Raw genomic sequence first — 21,587 nt, 5'->3', positions numbered from 1 at the left:
CACCTGCGAACACAGATGTTCCATTGTTTTCCCACAATGATTGATGACCTTTTGTTTTGTTGTGGGCGCCTCCGCTGCTTCTCAACTCCACCAAATGATGGACGAAAACAGCCGACGTGCATAAATCCAGTCGAACTGATGCAAAGTGCTGCGCACTCGAAATATTTGGGTGTGGGAGCGTGCTCGCCAAAATGCTGGTGTTGTTCAATATGCTGTATATCACACTTTACATTTCAGCTGACTCTGTTATCCGGGCTGACGGCTGCAGTAAAAGTCAACACAATAAGCTCACATTTGTGCCTTACGTAAACAAGTAACCATGACTAAGCAGTGTATGGGTCATGGCACCACACCCAGGCTATAGATTTAACAAACATTGTTGTGCTTAAGTGTGTATACAGTCCTGATTTAAGCAAAAAGCTGCTACTGTATGAGTGCACAGGAAGGGTGTGTGGGGAAGTCAAAACATCGCGCGCCCATCCTGTTTGGGACAGTCTATGTCCTGTGGTGGTGCCCTTAACTCCTAAACACACACTGACTCACACACACACACACACACACACACACACACACACACACACGGATATCCAGAGAGATACACATCGATGCACATTCACACTCCGGCTAATCATCCCATATGTGCCGTCAGTATGCCGGAGAGCATTGTGAACAGTTGCAGGAGGCAGAACAGGTGCACACCTGTTACACATTCAAGCGCACGCATACACCTACGCAAGCTCAAGAGTAACTGAAGATCAAATGAAGATTTGCTTTGTGCTTAACGTTTACGTGCAGTTAAACGCACGCAAAGCGGTGCTGTAATGAGGAATGCGTTTTCTTTCTCTGCTATTAGAATTTATAATGGAATACATTTGGAAGAGTCTCTATGCAAATGTTGTTTTTTAATCTTATTTGACAAAAATCTGCTCCCTGCAGTTCATCTCTCAATATTTCAAAAAGCATTTACACCTACATGGACACTGATATTGCTAATTTAGTAAAAATAAAGTCTTTAGTTTGATAATATCTTCAGTAATATACTAAACTGTATTTTTTTTTAAACTGGAAGCAATTCAATTCAAGATTATATTGCAAATAACTCCTGTTTAAGTTTCTCATTTCTCATTTTTTTGCTTGCTTTTGTCCCCAGAAAATTAAAGGAGAAGGCTGCCACAGAAGTGTGTCCCCCGTCAGCCGAGACACTAAAGAATGGCATAACATCACACATACTTCTGGTAATTCTCTACTGATCTCATACACACACATACACAGACACGTGAACCTGTTAGGCAAACTAATGGCATTTGATTGTGTCTATTTCTTCGCCATTTACCACATCTGGTCAAGGTCATGTTACAGTTGAAGATAATTATGCACAACATGCAAATTTAACCTTTCCTCTTGCGTTTTAAAGTTGTAACTCTTAAGCCGTCAGTTCCACTCACTATCTGTCTCTCTCTTTATTTCTGTGTTTAGTACTGACAGAGGATGGATTCTCCGCCGGAGTGTGTGTCTCTTTCTTGTGAGCATCCCCAGTCTCCCCCAACACTGCCATCCCTGGACCACAGCCCCCAGGCGTCTTCTCCTCACACTCAGCTCTCTCTACCTGACAGCCCCGCTGTCCTGCCCATTCACAGCCCCGAACCTTCCCCTCAGAGCCCGGACACCACGCCTTATTTCCCCCTCTCTCCCTTCCCCCTCCTGGAGGACAATAACAACAATCACCACGATGTTGATGAAGAAGATGAGGAGGAAGGGCTGGATGGAGTTCCTCTGTCCCCGACCCCGGCAGTGGCTCTGTTCCCAGTAGGAGGGGGACAAGAAGCTGGATGCAGCCCTTGTTTGGACTCCTCTCCACCAGCGCCACTCCTCGGGTTTGGAGCCCTGGAGCTGGCCCTCTCATCAGGGCAGAGTGGAAACTGCAGCGATGAGCTAGACCTACAGCTGTTCCAGAAAGATACTGTTACCAGGGCAATACCTGGAGTGGGAGGGACTTCACCAGGACCTGCGCTCAGGTTCCCCTGTCATGTATGCGGAAAGAGATTCAGATTCCAAAGCATTTTGTCTCTTCATGCCCGAGCTCACAGTCTGGACCGAGACCGCCGAGCTTTAGCCCTATACCGGACTGGACTCCCTTCAGCACCCCTAAAGCAGCACCTCAAAATACAGCAGAACCACAAAGACTTAGTCCAGAATCACCGGAGTCACCCAAACCAGCGTATACTGCCAGGGACACTCATCCAGCATCTTACAGAAGAAGAGGATGTTGACGGTGAGGTCAAAGGTCTAGATGACGGCCTACAGACAGACCAGAACCCAAACTTCTTACTGGATGACAGTACACCATTGACCCCTCCACTTACAGAGGATCCTGTATCTGTGACTCCTCCCTATTCTTCTACCATTGGGGAGGGTGTGTCTACTCCTATAGCGCCTACGTTTCGCTGCCATGCCTGCAAAGGAAAATTCCGCACGGCTTCGGAGTTGGCGCGCCATGTCCGCATTCTCCACAACCCGTATAAATGCACTCTTTGTCCCTTCTCTGCCAGCCAAGAAGAGAGCCTGGCATCTCACTTGCAGGAGTTCCACCCTTCCCCTGAGGTACCTGCTCTGCCACCGGCCTTCAATTCCAGGCTGGTCATTGCAACCCCTGATACTCCTGTGCCCACCCCGACGCATACCCCAGCCCCAGCCCCAGCCCCACCACCAAGTACCCCACAGGTGACAGCAGCAGCAGCTACAGCGGCTGCCTCCCCCACATTGCCAGCATTTCGCTGTGATATTTGTGGACAGCGGTTTACCCAATCTTGGTTCCTGAAGGGACACATGCGAAAGCACAAGGACTCCTTGGACCATAAGTGCCAGGTATGCGGCCGTGGCTTCAAAGAGCCTTGGTTCCTCAAAAACCACATGAAAGTACATCTCAACAAGCTTGGGCTGAAGGCCGGGCTGGGAACCCTTGGGGTACCAGGAGGTTCAGAGCAGCAAGGCAAAGGCTCTGCTAATAATCAGTCTCTCAACGCTCTCTATTCAAGCCTCCTTCTGGCCCAGCAAAGAGGTGGTAGAGGTGGACAAGGAAGATCAGAAACTGGAGGCAGAATGGGGATGGGCTCAAGCAAATCAGCCATCCTCGGCTACCTCGGGTTACCCAGTGATGGCAGTGGGGCTAGCTGCATGGAGAGACTTCAAGCAGTGGCTCAGGTGGCAGAGATGGGAAATGGTGGTGGCTTTGGCGGCACAGGAGTAGGGGACCAAGGAAGAGGAGGGGGACCGAATAGAGGAGGGGGCACAAGTGACACTACTGCATCAATTTCAGAAGGAGGTGACCAGGCCACTTGGTGGCAGCTGGTGGCTCGCAGCCTGGCAGTAGCTCAGCAGCAGCAGCAGCAGCAGAGGCCCCAACAGCGAGGCCAGCAGCAAAGCCAGCGAGGCCAAGGTCGGAACTCCGTGATCACAGAGGCCGACCAAGTCAGGGCCTACCTCGGAGGCCTGGATCCAAGAGAAGAGTCTGGGGGTGCAGGAGGGCCATGGGAATGCCCAGACTGTGGAAAGCTTTTCCGCAGCCTGCAGCAGGTGGTGGTTCATGCTCGCGTTCACACTCAGAGGCCCCAGAAAGGAGGTGGTGGCGGCGAAGAGGAAGGGAGTGGTAGCCGTAGAAGAGCGGGGCTTGGAAGAGGAGGCAGCGGTGAAGTGAGACAGGAATCTCAGCTACACAGTGGTGAATCCCAACAAGCAGGAGAAGTGAGACAGGAATCAAAACTGCACGGTGGTGGATCACAACAAGCAGGGGCGGCTACAGGGTTTCACTCCGTCATCTCAAGCTTCAAAGGTACAATCACATGTGCTTTTTCTCTGTCTTGTCTTTTGGTTTGTTTGTTAGTGTTATTTCCACACAAGTGTTTTATTTTCATTCTGTTTTCTGTAGTAAATAGAAGCTCTCGTAGGGCCCTTTACACCCGCTGTTATCTTTACATTTTTCTCCACTTGCAGGAGAAAATGGCTTGACAGCAGTCTCCTCCATACCTTCAGTTCCCAACAGGGAGCGAGTGCGTGGTAGAGGGATAAAAGACTGCCCCTACTGTGGTAAAGCCTTCCGCTCTTCACACCATCTCAAAGTGCACCTGAGAGTTCACACAGGTGAGAAACTGCTGTGAGTTTAACAAACCACATTTACTTTTTTAGCCTTTATAAATCCCTGGAAAGGTTTCATTGAGCATCCTCGCTTCAGCAGCGCTACCTTTTTCTTTTTTACACACTCACCCCAGAGAGCTGGCCAGCGCTAATCATAGCCCTCTACTGCAGGCAACCGAGCAGCCCCCACTGGAGCAACTCCTGGTTAAGTGCCTTGCTCAAGGGTATATTAACAGTAGTTTTTGAGGAAAAATCAAGCCACTCCAGGGATTAAATAAGGTTAAATCTTTGTAAAAAGCTCACTTCTCTCACCAAAGAAAGGAAGAAATGTATTTATTTAATTTATTTAAAAAAATAAGACAATAAGACAAACGTTTTTTCTATTAGTTGAATTGAATTCCAATTTGTGCAAAATTGAAATGGTTTGGCACGGTTATTTTTTAGATTAACTATAAAAAAATATATGCTCACAGATTTCTCCATAATAGCAATTTGGGCTTTAATCTTTCTGAGATTCACATTCTCTGATCTTGTCTTTGAAGCAAGTGAATCTGTAATTACATCAAATCATTTCTAAATAATTCTGACTTGAGAACAGACACACAGGGCAATCCAACACAATCTAACAGGTTTCTCCAAGACTTAAAACAAAAACAAAAGAAAATGAAAAGAACTCCTATTGAATTTTTGGTGACTTTAATGAAAATTGGGAACTCTCACAGCACTCACTCACGCTCTTAATTAATTATCCATATTCATAAGACTTTATCAGCATGAGTCATTGCCATTTTTTTTATTATTTGCTTTCTTCGCTTGATGTATTTGATCAAAATTAAGACCCGTCTTCCAGTTTCTGAGATGCCACCAATCCCCAGCAACTGGGAACTGGAGCACATCCAAGTCTTTCCAGCAAGACGGTGCCCAAAAATGCATTCAATGAAATCTATTTAATATTGCCATTATGAATAATTGTCTATAGCTGACAGGACCCATCACATCACAGCTGTATTATTCATGATAGCATACAGCTCTTTTCATCACGCACTGTTGCTTCTCTGTGCCATCAAGTGATTACCACATGGTCAGTAATTTAAGTGAAGGCATCGAATTGTAATAATACCCTCTAGATACTATTTCTCCAAGAGACTCCTGTGACATGTTTTTTGCTCCAGCAACAAAATCATATTGTTCATACTTTTGCATGTGCATCTGCAGTCATCAATAGAGCCGTTTTCTTTGTGTGTGTTCCTTTTTTTCATGTGAATAAGATAATTTATGCTTTTCATACGTAATGCATTTCCTGCTGTTGATCTGTCTCCAGCATGATGCCCCCTCCCCTTTATCTCTCCCAGCAGTGTCGTATTCAATCAGTGATGAAATACTGCCATCTCCCTTTAAAATGCATAATTACATCTCCCACTCACCCACTGTTGAAATGGAAGATGCCAGTTATTTTGCAAGTTACTGCTGACAATTTTGAATAAATGCTCTAGTGTTACAGATTTTCTTTGACTTTTCAGACAACCAATGTCTGCTATTCATTCACTATGATGTGAAAAAGTATACATTATTTAAATTAGCAGGCTCTTCAAGCTTGCCTGCCATGTGTGTTATATATACTGTATATTTATATACATACTGTATATATTTATATATAATTACATTATTATTAAATATAGTTTTTACAAAGAATGGTTAGTACTAATATAAAGTGTATGTGATTTGTTGTAAATGAGCTAAAACATGCAAAATCAGTGGTCTCTCCTAGGTTAGCTGCTACTTTAGTTAATACTCCAATACTGTTTCCCCAATCTTGTTTTGTTCATCTCATTTTCTTTAGGCGAGAGACCCTACAAATGTCCCCACTGTGACTATGCGGGTACCCAGTCGGGCTCGCTGAAGTACCACCTCCAGCGGCATCACAGGGAGCAACGCAACGCCTTGTCAGCCTCCTCCAATTCCTCCTCCAGTGGTCTCAGCCCCACTATCAACAGTCTGACCTCTGGAACCTCGGGGCTGGCCAAGCAGCGCCGATCCCAGCCAAACCACTGCCCTCCCAACCGAGGCCCAACCGACGACCCCACCTCTCGGCCCAGCCAGCAGTCTTGGCTCCTGGGGCTTCCAGACCAGCGGGAGCACCGGAAGGCCTTGGCCGCTCTAAGGGATGTCGACTTGGAGACCCAGTACAGGTATCTGTCTGGGGTGATGGGGGCCCTTTACCAAGGTGGAATGGAAGGAGGCTGGATCAGGGAGTCTCCCCCACCCAAGGCCCCTAAAGTGTCCCGTCGCAAGCCCCTTACTACTAGCCGAATGGTTCAACCACTGAGTGACAAGGAAGGGCCTGCGCCTTCAACTCAAGAAGGGGGTTTCGAACCCCTGGATCTGTCTCGCCGCCCCTCACCTGGCCTTGGAGGCATGGAGGAGGATGGAGGCATGAGCTTAGGGGAGGGAGGAGGTGTCGGCGGTGGGGATGGCGTAGGGGATATTTCAATGGCGGTCAAACTGAGCCAGTGTTTGTTCTGCCCTTTTCGCACGTCCTCAGCAGAGCTGATGGCCATGCACCTCCAGGTCAACCACACCAGTAAGTCCAGGCGCAAAAGAGCCCCTTCTACCACCTTGGATGGTGATGGAGCCCCAAAGGCCACCAAGCCCCGGACGGATCATTCTGATCTCGACTCTCTGACAATATGGAGGCATGTGACCGAGGCAGAGTCCCAGGCACCCCTGGGAGAATGGTCCTCAACGCAGGCCAAGACCATGAATGGGCTCTCTGAGGATACACAGGACCATCTGGACGACATCCTCGGCCACCCAGACGTGGCCTCAGTGTCCAAGAATGTCAGAGACGGTCTGGCACTCAAGGGAAAGATGGAGGGGGATGAGGAGGATCAAGAGGAAGAATTGGAAGAGAATTTGGAGAACAGCAGCCTGGAGGATTCAGAGGACCAGGATCTGAGGATGTCCCTCGCTCTTTCACCGGCCCTGAGCTCCAACCACATGGTAGGAGAGGAGGAAAGAGTCTTTACAGATTAAAAGGCTTTGTTTGGGATGACACCATTCAAACTGGAGGGTTGGGTTCAATGTTTTCAACTACATTCGACACAGAATTGAAGAAACGGGCAAAGGATTCTTAACTCCTGAGGTTTTGAAAAGAGCAAGAGAAACATCACAGCTTTTATTTTCCTTACGACATTATTCGTCTTGTTCGGTTCCGACAGTATGGTCATCCTCAAAATAAGCTTCCTGTGCAAAAGAGCAAATATGCATCTTTTCAGGATTTTTGTAGGCCACTTTTTCCTCTTTTTTTTTCAAGTGATCTCCTACATGATAAATCTGTACGATCTAAGGCATCATTCCACACACATCTGTTTCACACCAATAACGGACTGTTTATTCCAGACTACTATACTGACGAGGCTGAAGCTAGCTGTGAAGAGATACTCTCCTGACAGACCACCGAACGGTTTGAAACCTCAAACGTCAAGTTCCTCCTCCACCCACACAAATGTGGAGGAAAGTTAAGTGTAGAAAAGTTTCAAGCTGTGAACCTCAGCTGAGCTTTTTGGTATTAATTTAAGGCATGACATAACTGTTGCAGACCGCGTGCTTTCCCTCGACTATATATCACTGCCTTGTTTGTCTGAAAAGTGTTTCTACACGATTGTCCTAAAGAAAAACAGAAAGAAACGTTTGTAACATTTTTATTTTTTTTCAGTTAGTGCCTGTTCATGTGCATTGTCGAGAGAGTCTCTGGTGCTCCTGCGCATCGAGGCTCTGATAGGTCATTCATTTTATCTGAATATACAGTTTAAAACAATTTAAGTACAGTATATTTGTTCAAAGTGGTTCTAGGGTGTTGTGAATAGTTAAGTTGTAAAAGAAATGCTACATTGTAGCGTGTTGTACTTGACACAGGCGGCAGAATAGAAAACAAACAAAAAAAGTAGGCGATATAGATAATGCAGTGAAAGAGGTCAAAGGCTGAGCGATACGAAAGGGGTCAAAGTTTAAAAATTCAGTGTTTACAATGGCGCCGAATGTGGGTTGGGGTTGCAACGTAGATGCGTGGAAAAGAACAAAACTCAGAGCGGGAGACTGTTCCCTACTGCCGTAGGGACGTCGCCCGAGCCCCCCTGGGACACAATCAACTGACACACCCTTTTTAAAGACACAGAGACTCTGCGACTGTGTCGGAAAAAGGAACGATACAAGGTAGAGAAGGAAAAAGAAAGCCGTACCTCTGCCAAAACAGGACTGAATCTGAGAAACAGACTACTCTTGGGGGGGTATGGCGTCATTTAGATGAGTAGATCTCCTCTCTTCTTTTTTAATAAGAGAAGAAAAGACAATGGTAGGAGTAATTATTAAAAACACTAACAAAATGCATAGACATCCCAGTAGAATATGTGTAGCTTTTGTAAAGATGAGAAGAAGAAAAAAAAAAGCAGACTTTTGTTTATTTTCATTTCAAGATGCTTACAGAAAAAGGTTATCAATATAGGTAATATTGATTATAATGTTTGTGAGCTAAGACTAGTTGGAATGTCTATACAGAGCACTGTGCAAGGTTTCAGTTCCCAAAGTAGTTGTTTTTGTTTTCGACTTTATCGATAGACCAAACGTTTTTTCAATGGAAGCTGTCACTTTCTGTTGTCGTTTTTTGAATGTGTAAACACTGTGGTTTGGATAGATTTACCCCATCGATTAGCCAAATCCGTCAATCAGTTGATCAGTGCGTCGGATATCCAACCACTGAACTGGTTGTTAAAGAAAGTTCACCTTTGTGTAAACGTCAACTGCTATAAATGAAAACAATCACTCATGAATATCATGACTTCTTGTGTTTTGAAAAGAGAAAACCATGAACGCGGGGCAGTGATCCCCCCCCCCCCCCCTCACGCTGGTGAACAACCACTATTTATCTACTTAGACTACTTTCTGATGGGGTATCCTACGATTGCAGCCACACCTTAATGTGCATTAATGTGTTTTGAGTTCCTTCTGTAGAGCACCTTATGAGTTCTGTAGTGATAAGTCCCTTAGTGGTGTCTCCTTAACAACTACTGTCAATGCCATCGTGCCTTCTGTTTCAAGCACTTCCTGGTGTATTTTGTAAAACTCACCAAAAGCACTTAGCCTATATCACACTCGTTCTTGCTCTCCGTCTGTCCTTACTCCCCCCCGTCCTTTCTCCTCCTCTTCCCCTCTTATCACCTCTGCTCATTTCCCTCAATCTGTTATCTCATGTCGTTACCTCTCGACCCCTCTCTCTCCTGGGGGAGGCTCTTTCTCTCTCTCTCTCGCTCTCTCTCTCTCTCTCTCTCTCTCTCTCTGCTGTTTCGGGCCTGTTCGGCCTTAAACCAGGCCACTAGGCCTTATTACGAGCTAGCATGGCTAGACTCTTGAAAGAATGGACTACCTAACCTTTAGACAAGTACAAATCATTGTAGATGTAGGGTTAGACTACTTTTGGTCTTAACACTAACCCTTTGTAAACCAAAGCCCAAGTCTAAGTCGAATAAATCTTATATTTAATCTCTTAAAAAGGTGCCAAAACATGTCCCAGGTGACACTAAAGTAATGTTCAACTTGAGAAAATGAAATAATACTTTTTTTAACCCATCCTTCCTCCTTTTCTCTCTCTCTCTCTCTCTCTCTCTCTCTCTCTCTCTCTCTCTCTCTCGCTTGCTCTTCCTCCATGTTGCTCTCTCTCGTCCGTAAACTGTCTATCTCTATAGCACCACTTGAAGGTGACGTGTACTATCTGGTATTGAGGCCTTTATTAGATTTTTATTTCAGTTTGTGTGGTGTTTGTTCAATGCCGTTGAGATGGAAAAATGCTCTTCTTATGATGATAATTATTATTGTTTTGGCATTATGGTAAAAAACAACAAAAAAAATAAGACAAAACTAAAAAAAAAACAAGAGAAATGTGTTGTTGAATGTTGTACAGATAGCACTAGAGCTGTTGTGTTTTTTTTGTTTTTTTTAAAGAGAGCACAAACCCGAGCGATGGTCCCTTCGACTCCTCCCACCGGCAGACGGGAATAAAACAGCCTGCCAATCAATCTACATGTCTAATGACAAAACAATCTCCTCTGTGATGACAGAGTTTCAAAACCAACCATTTTGTGTCCAAGTAGCGTTCTTCTCTGGAGATTTAATTTTCCCAAATGTCTTCCACAGAAAGAAACGAATCCTCTCGAGTTGATATTTTTACTCTTTTGATGGAATAGTTTGATTTCAGAGAACTTGACTGTTTTACGAAGACAACGCGTGGGTGCCTTTATTGCGTCCATAAGCAGAGTGAAAGTATGTTTAACAGCAAGTTCAGCCCATTTCTTTGTCTCATCTGTGTGGGATCATAAGAGCTTCACTGAAAACTGGTGAAATGCATCTCTGCATTTTGCAGTGAGGGAAAACTGATCTAACATAGTAGTGACTAATATGACTTTGTGGACAGATTAAAAAAAAAATAAAAATAAAATAAAACACATTAGAAATAAATAAACACAAACAAAATAACCAAGACTCTTTTTCCTGTCTTTCTACACCCGATGCCATTTCTCCAATTATTATGATTACATAAAACTCCCAGATGTCTGACAATGTGAATATGTATGTATTGTTTGTAGAACTTTTAGAGAAGGAAGTCCTCTTGTGGCTTTGAGTAGAATTGCAGATATTTTGAGGGACACCACATTCCTCCCCCTCCCACTTTGTTTCCACTCTGAGCTTATACAATTGTTTTAAAGGTGTTAGAAATGGTGAGTTTAGGCCCCTCGAGAATATAATTCATCACATGTGTTGTCTGGACATTGTGGCTGCATGCAATGCTAGAAAATTGTGTATAGCAGAAATATTTTCCCTCCTCCACTCAATCATCTTGTGACTCTGTGTAGAAGGGTAGTTTAGATATTTTTCCACGGGATGTATCAACAGTTTGCAGGTTAACAATAACTTTAGATAAAGCATAAGCATGTGCAGAGACGACGAGGGGCCTTCGTGCCTCAGCGGTCCTTCCAGACTGCAGCACAAACGCTGTCATCTATAAGGACCACTGCAGTTCTGTGAGCGTCTTCAGGCGTCGACTAATGAATCGTTTCCTTATTATCTGTATCTGGAGGGAGTTTACGGTCAGCCTCCAGATCCCCAACCAAGAGTTTGGGATTTCAGTACGTGATGATTGTGTGACGCAACAGCGCCCTCTAGTGGACACTGGTTTACTGCATGACAGGGTTGAAACGACCAGGTCTGGGTTTTAAGTATTAGCGCCACTAATAAGATTTAGGCACGTGAAGTAAACAATAGCGCTATTAATTGCGTAAATTCAATTTGAGTTTGTCCAGCCCACGTAAAGAAATGCGGTCCAAACCTGAGTGAAAAGCTCGCACAAAAGCGGATGCAACAGAGTTTTCTTTCAAAATAAAATGAAAAAACAGGGTTTGTTTTTTTTATAATGAAATAAATGAAGAGATGTTAGAATATGTACTTAATAGTGCAAACTGAATCAAACATATTGTATTGTCATTCTAACCGATTTAATCTTCAAATTATTCTTGTTTTTTATTATTTATTTTTGAAAGTACCGAAAGGAAGTCGTACATTCCTTTGGTTGGCTTTATAAAACTGGGACGGAGCAGATTAAATCACCAGTATAATAGCGAAACAGCTCTGGTGCAAAGGGGTTTAACAAAAAAAAAAAGATGCAAAATCCACCTGAAAGGAAGTGGCCCTTTGTGAAACTACATCTCTTATTGAGAGCGTGCCGGACCATAACGATTTAAAAAGGAAATAAATGATATATATATATATATATATATATATTATATAAAACACCAATTAACACTATTCCGCCGAAGGCAGAGTCAAATGCTCCAGGGTTACCCTTTCTTATTATGTATCTATTAGCCTACATCCCTGTACTAGGGCAATAGGCTGCTCCCTGGTGACTGGAGAGACTTGAGTGGGCGAGACAGAGAGAGAGAGAGAGAGGGGCGAGAGAGAGGGGCGAGAGAGAGAGAGAGAGACAGAGAGAGAGAGAGAGAGAGAGAGAGAGAGAGAGAGAGACAGAGAGAGAGAGAGAGAGAGAGAGAGAGAGAGAGAGAGAGAGAGAGAGATTGTGTTGCCCATAAACCGCACCGTTACAGGCACTAAAGCTTCCTTCCATCGTCTCTACCGAAAAGAGGAACTGAGCATCACTTCACTCTCGGAGCGTCCGCAAGCAACACCACTGTTCTTCTGTCCGGTTTATTTCCCCCCCGCAGCTTGTCCGGCAAAACAGTCCGCAGCACTCTTCCTCTCGCACGGCTCGGCTTCGGTTTGAGAACACGGAGAGAAGCAGAAGAAGAAGAAGAAGAAGACCGAAGAAGTCCACTTCTGCTGCAGAACTCCCCATCCGCGCGCGAGGTTTCCAAGATGAGCGAGGTGAGTGAGTGCGCGCGTGTTAAAAGCATGAATTATGAATTATTCTTTTTTTTTACCAATCGGTGCAGTCTACAAGTGAGTTATTTAGCGCGCTGCTGCTGCGGCCAGTCAGCGCTTTTCTCCACCGGGGTGATCATGTATTTCTCTCCATCACATCTGGATGATAAGCCCATGTGTCAACATCATGCACCTGTATGGTTACCCATGTCCTATCACTACAGCAAGCACGCGCAACTCAAGCTTTGTTTGTTTCTTATTTGCGTTCATAATCTCACCGCTCATACATTATCATCATCATCATTATCATGATCCCCCCCCCCCAGAACTCGCAACCCAAGGTGCGGTTTAAGAACATAATGTTTTAGCGCAGCGCTCTCCACTCTTCATTGCCTTTGGTCCCAAGTCTGACAGAATCACCGCAATGAGAGGCGAGCAGCAGCAGCAGTGACACCAGCTCACATCGCCAGCGGGCTCTTTAAAACATCTGGTGGTGCACGAGGGTTTCCCCAAAGTAGGGTCCGGGACCTGGAGAGGGTGAGGGTTCCAAGAAGGTCCACAAATTGGGATTTTAATGATTTGATAACGTTTACACTCGGTAGGATAAAGATAGATGATGTATTGACATGTACTCCTCTTGCATGAGGGAGGAAGACCAGCCACTGTGCAGCATTCTGTGATGGGGAAATGATAAGACTCCCCCTGCAGAGTGTAAAAACAAGGAAAGCTTACTCTATAGGGGGAATCATGCTGTATATAAAGTACGTTGGGAAGGAGCCATGCAGTGGTTCCGCAGGAAACAAACTAGCTGCATATGCATTGCTGCTGTCCATGCATAATAAAGTAGTTTTTCTGCCACGGGGCTCAATGCTGCAGGCTCAGGGCTAATGAAGGAAGGCTGTGTGGCCATTTATTTAAAGTAGGCTCTATAGCCGTATTGATGAGCACCTCACTGACTGCTGATGATGTTGATATGTTGCTGCAGAAATGAAAATATGTGCAAACTAAAATATGTGTTTTGCTACGGCTTAAGTCTGGCTTTGCAGGACCCATGTGGTTCAGTCGTCTATTGAGGGTCTCGGTCAGTGCTTCACTACTGCTGGGATGAATTACTAATCCAGGTTTAACCTGCATGTTGACCCAGAAGCTCTCCATCGCTACAGAAAGGTTTGGAGTATCATCGTGGTGTTTCCTTTCACTTAGATCAGCTTATATAACCTGCTAACTCCCGGCGTGTCTTGTCAGGCGGCGCAGCATTGGCCTCCCGATCGATCAATCCCACGTCGATAAAAATAACGTCACGGAGGTCCCAGCGGAGTGACTATTTTCACTTCCCAGTCACAGAAGTAGAGCATCGCTCCGTTTCATTTCCGTGCGTGTGCCGGATTCTTTTCTATGTGCTCCAGTCCTCGTATTCCTCGTGGGGCAGATGGGAAGCGTCAGCGCCTTTCCGACACGTCACAGATGGTGCCACTGCTGCACATGGGAGGCTTGAAATGTAAACACGGAGTGATGGATAGTTCAATAGATAGATGGAACGTCTGCAGCTCACTGATGGCTACAAATCACTGCGTCTCGGAGGCCCGCGCTCTGAAAATGTGCCGAGCGGAAGCAGAGTGATGGTGGTTTGACACGCTGCTTACGTGCCTTCAGTTAAGAAGAAGTGCATTTACTGGTGGAAGTTCTACCATTTGGAGAAACTTGATGGTTAAATCAAGAAACAAAAAAACAAGTTGTACGGTAGTCGATTGCTTAACATCCGCCCAGAGTAAAAGCGAGCATTTTTAAAAGCAAGATTAACCCTTTTCCATCCATGTTTTCACCTGAAACATTACATGTTCTCATGCCTCCAACTCCTAACGCACGCCATTTGGACGGATGCGAGTTGAACCCGTGACCTCGTGCATTCGACTGCAGCCGCGCCACAATCCCAGCGGACGAGGCGCTGAGTGCAGTGCTAAAAAAAGCCTTTTTTCATTTCAGTCTTAAACCTACCCCCCCCAGACACTGTATCACACATATATGTGCAAATGTACACAACATAGACACATCTACAGAGACACAAATGTCCACTTTGGGTCCACGCGGAGAGCAAACAGGACGCGAGCGACTCCTACACGAGGACTCGTCACGCTTAAGTGTTTAACAATCAATGATAACATTTAATAAGTTATTACGGGGAGGACGTCCCGCGGTAGATTATCTCAACACGCGCTTCCTCTTGTTTTTAATTTGCGGAAGAAGATGGTGAGCGCGTGTGTCACTACTCTATACACATATATACACACACACACACACACACGCACACACACACACACACACGGTCTCATTGAAGTAATGGCGATGAGCTATCGCGCTGCACCTTCCCCCTGCTTTGACAAACTGTCTCCTCCAGCTGAAATCTTGTCACCCACTGCCTCATTTCCTCCTCTTTCTTTTCACGAGCTTCTATTCATCTCCCCCCCCCCCCCCCTCTTTGCTTTTTTTCTCCCTTCCTCCAGCTAAAGCCTTGACTGTATTCTCCTTAGCGACAGCGAGCGAGGACTCATTCAGGGTATTAACACTTGCATGCGCACATCCGGGAGCCAACATCTGCACAGCGTGAGGCGCAGAAGAAGTCAAAAGGAGAAGGGGGGGTGGGGTGGCACTTAATTTGTAGGAATATGAATTTGCAGTATGGAATGAAATGAGTTTGGGGGCTCTTATGCAATGCGTGTTCTGCAGTGGTTCCACTTTTTTGACAGCTGTTTGGTGGATTTCCCTTTTTTTCTACCAGCGCTCGCCATCCACAGCGTTGGGTAGAAACATAAGACGTTTCGTACTTTTTAAAAATGAGGCACAGCGGTCCGAAAGGTGCCCTCGTGCACAACAGAGCGCACACAAAGTAAGAGAGAGGTGGCTTTCTCATTATGCTGGTAATTATCACTTAGCAGGCTTACCCCTCACAAAAAGCCGCCCTATTGCTAGCAAGCTGGCAGGGGATAATTACCGGGGGCCTGACGCGGCTCGGAGGCCAATCTGAAGCTGGTGAAGTAAAACTGAGGGAGCGCCAATCCTTGTTTCTCTTTGTCGATCTGTCTCTCTCCATCTGTCAGTCCCTTCCTCCTCCTCTTCCTCCTTCTCAGCATCTTCCCTCTCAACCTCCCCCCCACCCTGTCCGCCCCTCCAACTGAGATTGTACAGCATCTGGCGTGTGTGGAAATCACTGGCTTTCCCCTTACTCCTTCATGGAGGTATAATCCTTTTATTTCTGTCTATAAATACATTTCTGCTGAGCTTTTAGAGGCTTTCTGCTGCCTCTTTCTCCCCCACCAACCCACCCACCCCCACCCCCCTAACAGCAAGTGCAGCACTAAGCCCTGTGTGTGTGCCTTGGCTTAAGAAATGTACTGTATGTGTGTTTTCAAGAAGACACTGTTGAGGTTTGAGCGGAGACAAGCACAAGCTGAGAAAAGGGACCAGGGAAGGAGGAGTTTTTCTATTAACAGGAAATATGTGCTACCTCGAGGTTGCCGCACCTGCTTTTAATCCACCGTTTTCTTTTCTTCTATCACACCATCACCCCTATTGTCCCCTCCTTTGCTCTCCTACCCAATCACCTGCTTCCATTTTCCCAAGTGGGGTGAAGCCGAGAGTGTGCATGGGATATCAGATGCCGAAATGTGAATAGATGAATGTTTGACGACTCGGATGCGTGCTTTGAATATCAATCGCAAATTACTTTGAAGATGTCAAAGCCACCAGTGAATTTTCTCTCCTTATCAGCAGCTCTTATTCTTCTGAGCAGCACGGGGATGTTCAGTGTCTTTTAAAATAAGAGAACAAGTAGAAACATTCATCCATCGTCTGTAAACTAAAATATTTATTTTTCGTCACAAGTTCGCAAAGCCATAGGAGACGTCTTCAAATCGCTTGTTCCGTCTCACGGAACAGTCCAAACACCGAGAGATATTTGATTTACAATCACACAAAACAGATTAAAGCAAATCCTCACGTTTGAGAAGCTGGAACCAACATTTTTGAGTAGTGGCGTCGGTCAGTCAGTCCACCATGAATCATGATCCCCAGAGGATGATACATCATGACTTTAATGATCCACTTCATTTTCATCGAGCGCCATTAGCAGGTCAACGTATTTTATAAAATTAAATGAAACGTCTACTAGATAGATTGGCACCAATCTGTTTTACGGACATTCATGTTTCCCAGAGGATGAATCCTTATGACTTTGGTGAACCCCTGACTTTTCTTCTAGCACCACCATGAGGTTGACATTTGTAGTTTTAGTCTAAGTCTATAGATTTGTGGACGCACTCTAAGTATTCTCTATTCTAAGTCCCCTCACACACACACACACACACACACATACCACCAGCCATTATCCCCATCTACCCCCAGGAACCATAACTATTTCTGCATCTCTCTCTCGCCTGCACGGACCCACACCCACCGACTTATATAAAGCCATTAACCGGCATTGTGCTATTTTTAGTGGGCAGGTACAGTGTGTTTCAGCATGAGGAGATAGTTGTGGCTCCAGAACGGAAGCTGAGGGGAGCCGAGCTGCAGAATTTCACAGATGGAGGGGAAAATGAAAGTGGTCACAAAGTCAAAGGATACACGATGGACGTGCAAACGTGATGACTAAATGCATGAAAACCAAGGCTTATATGTACATTTTTGCAATCCTTTTTGGTAGCCTGACCTGATGTTCACGTTCACATCCTACTCGGAGGCTGATGTTGACTTTGGGGGACAGAGAGACGGATTACACAAATGTACGTGGACCTTCAGCATAGGTTAAGCCAGTGGTTCTCAAACTTTTTCTGTCACGCCCCACTTTGGAGGAAGAAAAATGTTCATGCCCCACCGCCCCAACAAAATTGTAAGAAAATGGTCGATGTTGAATTTTTATTGAAATAACATTTTGTGACTCCTCCGTCCGTGCTTTTTCAAATAATAGAATAAAGAAAATTGCAATCACTTTTAAGTAAACCAGATTGCTCCATCAGACAAAAACAAATAAAATGTGCAATCACTTTGTTAGAACAATGCAAATAAAGTTATATCTGTACAAAAAAGAACTACAATTTGGCAAAAAATAGCTTATTGCAATTGGCTGATATGAGATGCTAAGTCATTATTTTCAGATAGTATTATAATGACTCATTATAATGACTTACAGGATCTGTAATTTTTCCTCACAGTGGCGGAAACGGGCTTCCATACATTTTGCCATGTATTTATTAATTACTTAAAAAAAAAAAAAAAGATTCTGCATTTCCCCCTGCACCCCACCTGTAATACCACCGCGCCCCACTAGAGGGGTGCGCCCCACAGTTTGAGAACCACTGGGTTAAGCTGTTAAAATGGAGGCCGACTAGCTTTGGAAGCCAAAAGCACTTTTAATAAAACAATGCATCCATGATAAGAACATAATCTTGTCATCAACATGGCTCTGTTCTGTTTGTCAAGCTGGATCTTATGTAGCGCAGGGTCTTAAGTTCATTCGAACCAACGGCCCATCAGAGTCGGTAATTAAGCTCTCAAAGCAGCCGTTCGAATGGAGTAGGACTCCTGGCTGCACGGAGCATCCAGAGAGCTTAACAGACTGGTCCACTTAATGTACAGTAAGAGCAGCTCCGAGCAGATGTTCAGCTCGTACAGTTAGCACCTACTCAGCGCCGACGCACATCTGGCTGCCCAAGTGTCCTCAGAGGAGGCGGAGGAGGACGGCGAGGGGCCGGGATGTACGGCATAGATGAGAGGGAGACAACACCTGAGTGGGTGTCAAAATTGAAGGGTAGAGCGTAGAAGAGGACAGAAGAGGAGAATGAAAAGAGCACGAGTATGCCCAGGCAAAAAAACCTGGGAACTCGTGGAAACTCTAAGGTGGTAAAGGAATAAATAAAATAGCCCCCCGGCATGGCATACGTTATGTAAGAGAGGAGGAAGAAAGAGGCAGGGATGCAAGAGATGGATAGTTGTAGACAAAGAAACCCCGGATAAAGACAGCTTCCCCTTTATCTAGATAAAAATAACCTCCCACGAATGATGCATCCTCCCTCTGGACCAAGCGGTAATGAATCCAGTACGTCGCCTTATTCCGACACAGTCATTATTGCGCCCCCCCCTCCACCCCCCAGGGCTAGTTAGCACTTTTGCGGTACCCATTTCTCTTTTGGGCCGCTTTCCCCAAGACAACGTTTTAATTTCATCATTACCGACTGAAATGTTGTGCTCTCATGCATGGGACTCCCGTAATCTCTTTATTGTCCCGTTGGTGTTGCACACGAGTCTAGTTGGAGCCTTCATCGTGGAGGCATTCCTCTTAGCCATTAAACACTTCATTATGAGTGACTTAAAGTAATGTTGGGCCAATTAGTCAACCGGCTGGCCTTGCACTTAAAGTCTCTGTGAATTCCCCTTTTTTTGTAAGGAAACGTCTGCTATAGAGAGGATGAAACCGTCGGACATATTTTCCGGGCGACACGCTGTCAATTTCCATAGTGCGCTGCCGACTGGAGCGTGTAATTACTGCAGCGACTGTGTATGTTGATACAAGACATCTTCCCCTTTTTAACAAGCCCACAAAGTGTCGGCCCCTCACTCATGGGCGATTTAAGCCATCATACTGTTAAGTGGAAGCTAGTTAGCCTGGCAACGCTAATGCTATCAAGCTGCTCCCGCCACACTAGAGGGGTTCACGGAATCGTCAAAACCACCAGGCGGCACGGTGCATCGTTGCAGACTAAGGGCCCATCTGTGGTTTGGTGCCGGCCGCACGGCAACGCAGGTCCAAATGAGCTTTTGTGCCCCCTCCCAAATCCTCAGAATTCTTTGTATTATGATAATCATTTAATATGAAACACACGTATTGATAAATAACGATACTGTATTGCTTTCCGAAGCAAACCACGGGTGCTGCTGGTCGTGTTTTTCTTAACTGAAATAAAGAGATTTCCACTATAAATCAGTTCCTAAAAATTCCCCAGAATGCAATGAATGTTTGACGCTCAACATTTCCTGGGCAGCATTAACGCAGTCACTGCAAGAGAGCAGTCACGTCGTGTCTTCAGTCAAACTGTATGTACAGCTCAGACAAGCTTGCTGGGTTTTGTCCAATCAGATCGCGGCTCATTTGGAAACAGCAGCTAATGGCCTCGGCGGGTCCCGTCTACGTACTTCTTATGACGAGAATTAATCGTTGTTATTGAGGCAACAAAAATATCACACATCTGTCGCGATCTCGACGACTGTACTTAAATGCAGCAGTTGTGAAAAGCCCGACTCAACACTCTGTGTGTGTTTGTTGTGACCATGACTGTAATCTTTAGTTTATATTGTTTAAGCTAACAAGGTTATTACCAGGTGCTTGTTCAGGTATTTCGACCAAAATTTGATAGAATCTGATGTCATGGTGGATTATCAGATGAGTAAAGAATGAGCAAAAAAGAGAGATAAATCAATTAACGTCTCCAGTAATGAAAGTCTTCTATAATAATAATAAACAGAATATTTGGGGGTTTCGGACTATTGGTTTGCCGATATAAACAGTTTGAATATGTCAACTTGGGCTCTTTGTGATTAATTAATCACTATTTTATGACATTTTACAGACCAAAAAATGCATTGGGAAAAATAATCATCAAATGAATCAACAATACGAATAATAGTTAAGCAGATGGACAAACAGAGATCATCCACAGACCCCAAAATGATGAACCCCCCCAAAGCCAAAACACCTCCACTTCTACACCAGACAGGAAGAGAGGGGCTGCGTTGTGATGTAAACCCTCCCCGACAATTGCAAGCAGCTCTCTTGGACCTTATATAACTCATTTAATATTTATCAGGTTTTCATTCCATGAGGACTTGGCTTTGAGATCAAGGCAGGGTGGGGGAGCGGTTCCAGCTCCGAAACGGATAAAGAAATGTGACAGGAGTGTGAGGAAAAACAGCTCGGAGAGGTGCATCCAGCCCCCCGGGGGGGGAAACCTTGTTGTAAATGAAGTGCATCGCATTGTGTGAGAAGAGGAGAGCGACGGCGGGGGTGCATGTGTTTCTTGCCTCTGTATATGTGTGTACAGTGCGAGCGTGCGCGCACGCGCCTCCATCTGGACTCCATTTACGCCAGCAGAGTCTTTCCTGAATAGACGGTGTATGTTCCAATCTCTCTCACTGAGCCAGCGAGGTTTTCTTTTCTTTTTTTATATCACCCTCTTGCTACAATGCATGTCTCTTCCTTTCTCTCTCGCCTCCCTCTCTCTCCATATGTGTCTTACTCTCTCTCTATCACCTTCAGCAGCTCCCCAGGGCAGGCTGTTAAATGCTGCAATCTGTCTCTGTCTCCCATCCTTACCCTCCCTCCCTTTCTCTCAGCCTGTCTCCGAGGCTCGCCGCTCATGAATTACAGCGTTAACTACTACATGTAAAAGAGGGAAATCCCTGAGTAAAAGCAGAGGGTGGAGGGAAGGGGGGGGGGGGTAAGGACATATCTCAAGGGGGTGTTAAAGCTAGTCGTTGGTGATTAAGAGGGAAGGGGGTGGAAAGGACAAGAGAAGAAGAAGAAAGGATGGGACAAAGGGATGGATAGATGATATTAGGATCATTATATGAGGATATCGGGGTCAGGGTTCAATTTTTAACTTAATTTCCGTCGATTCAGAAAGCCATTTTCTGACACCATTAGAGGCCGAAGTGTCTCCGCAAGGAGAAAAGTGCTGAATTGGAAGCAAATAAGGTTGCTCCGCTTTGGCATTAACACGGTTACGTTCTTACGGGAAGCCGGGCTGCACTGTAACATTAATCTTGTGTCGATCACGGAGCAGCTTCACTGGAGCAAAAGGGGGTTAAGTGCCCTTCAAAACTAATGGTAGTGGGAGGGGGAGTGTTCCTGACGCGCCATTTTCCAGCGGGATTTCCCAGCAGTCCCAGATTCCAGATGACGACCCACCCTGCAGTCACTTGCTGGGTTTCTTAAGAGATTTTTTGGGGGGTTTTAAAAAGGGAAGCGAACCGACCGCCAATCT

At 45.3% G+C, this 21,587-nt stretch overlaps 1 protein-coding gene across 2 annotated transcripts in view; it reads left to right on the top strand.

Moving 5' to 3' along the window:
• znf219 (zinc finger protein 219) overlaps positions 1 to 10,656 on the top strand; it is an 18,361-nt gene extending 7,705 nt beyond the window's left edge. Inside the window, exons 2-5 of one of the 2 annotated variants that reach the window (XM_031851035.1) lie at positions 1,151 to 1,235; positions 1,477 to 3,829; positions 3,991 to 4,083; positions 5,972 to 10,656. In XM_031851035.1, the coding sequence (XP_031706895.1) occupies positions 1,489 to 3,829; positions 3,991 to 4,083; positions 5,972 to 7,164 (3,627 nt within the window). In that variant the 5' untranslated portion in view covers positions 1,151 to 1,235; positions 1,477 to 1,488 and the 3' untranslated portion in view covers positions 7,165 to 10,656. Of the gene's footprint in view, positions 1 to 1,150; positions 1,236 to 1,476; positions 3,830 to 3,990; positions 4,138 to 5,971 lie in introns of both variants that reach the window. The other variant, XM_031851034.1, reaches the window with a different exon arrangement.
• Positions 10,657 to 21,587: the final 10,931 nt, after the last annotated feature.

Source organism: Anarrhichthys ocellatus, unplaced genomic scaffold, assembly GCF_004355925.1.
Source record: "Anarrhichthys ocellatus isolate YVR2014 unplaced genomic scaffold, GSC_Weel_1.0 scaffold11, whole genome shotgun sequence".
NCBI classification, from domain to species: Eukaryota; Metazoa; Chordata; class Actinopteri; order Perciformes; family Anarhichadidae; genus Anarrhichthys; species Anarrhichthys ocellatus.
This window is presented reverse-complemented; position numbering and strand designations above follow the sequence as displayed.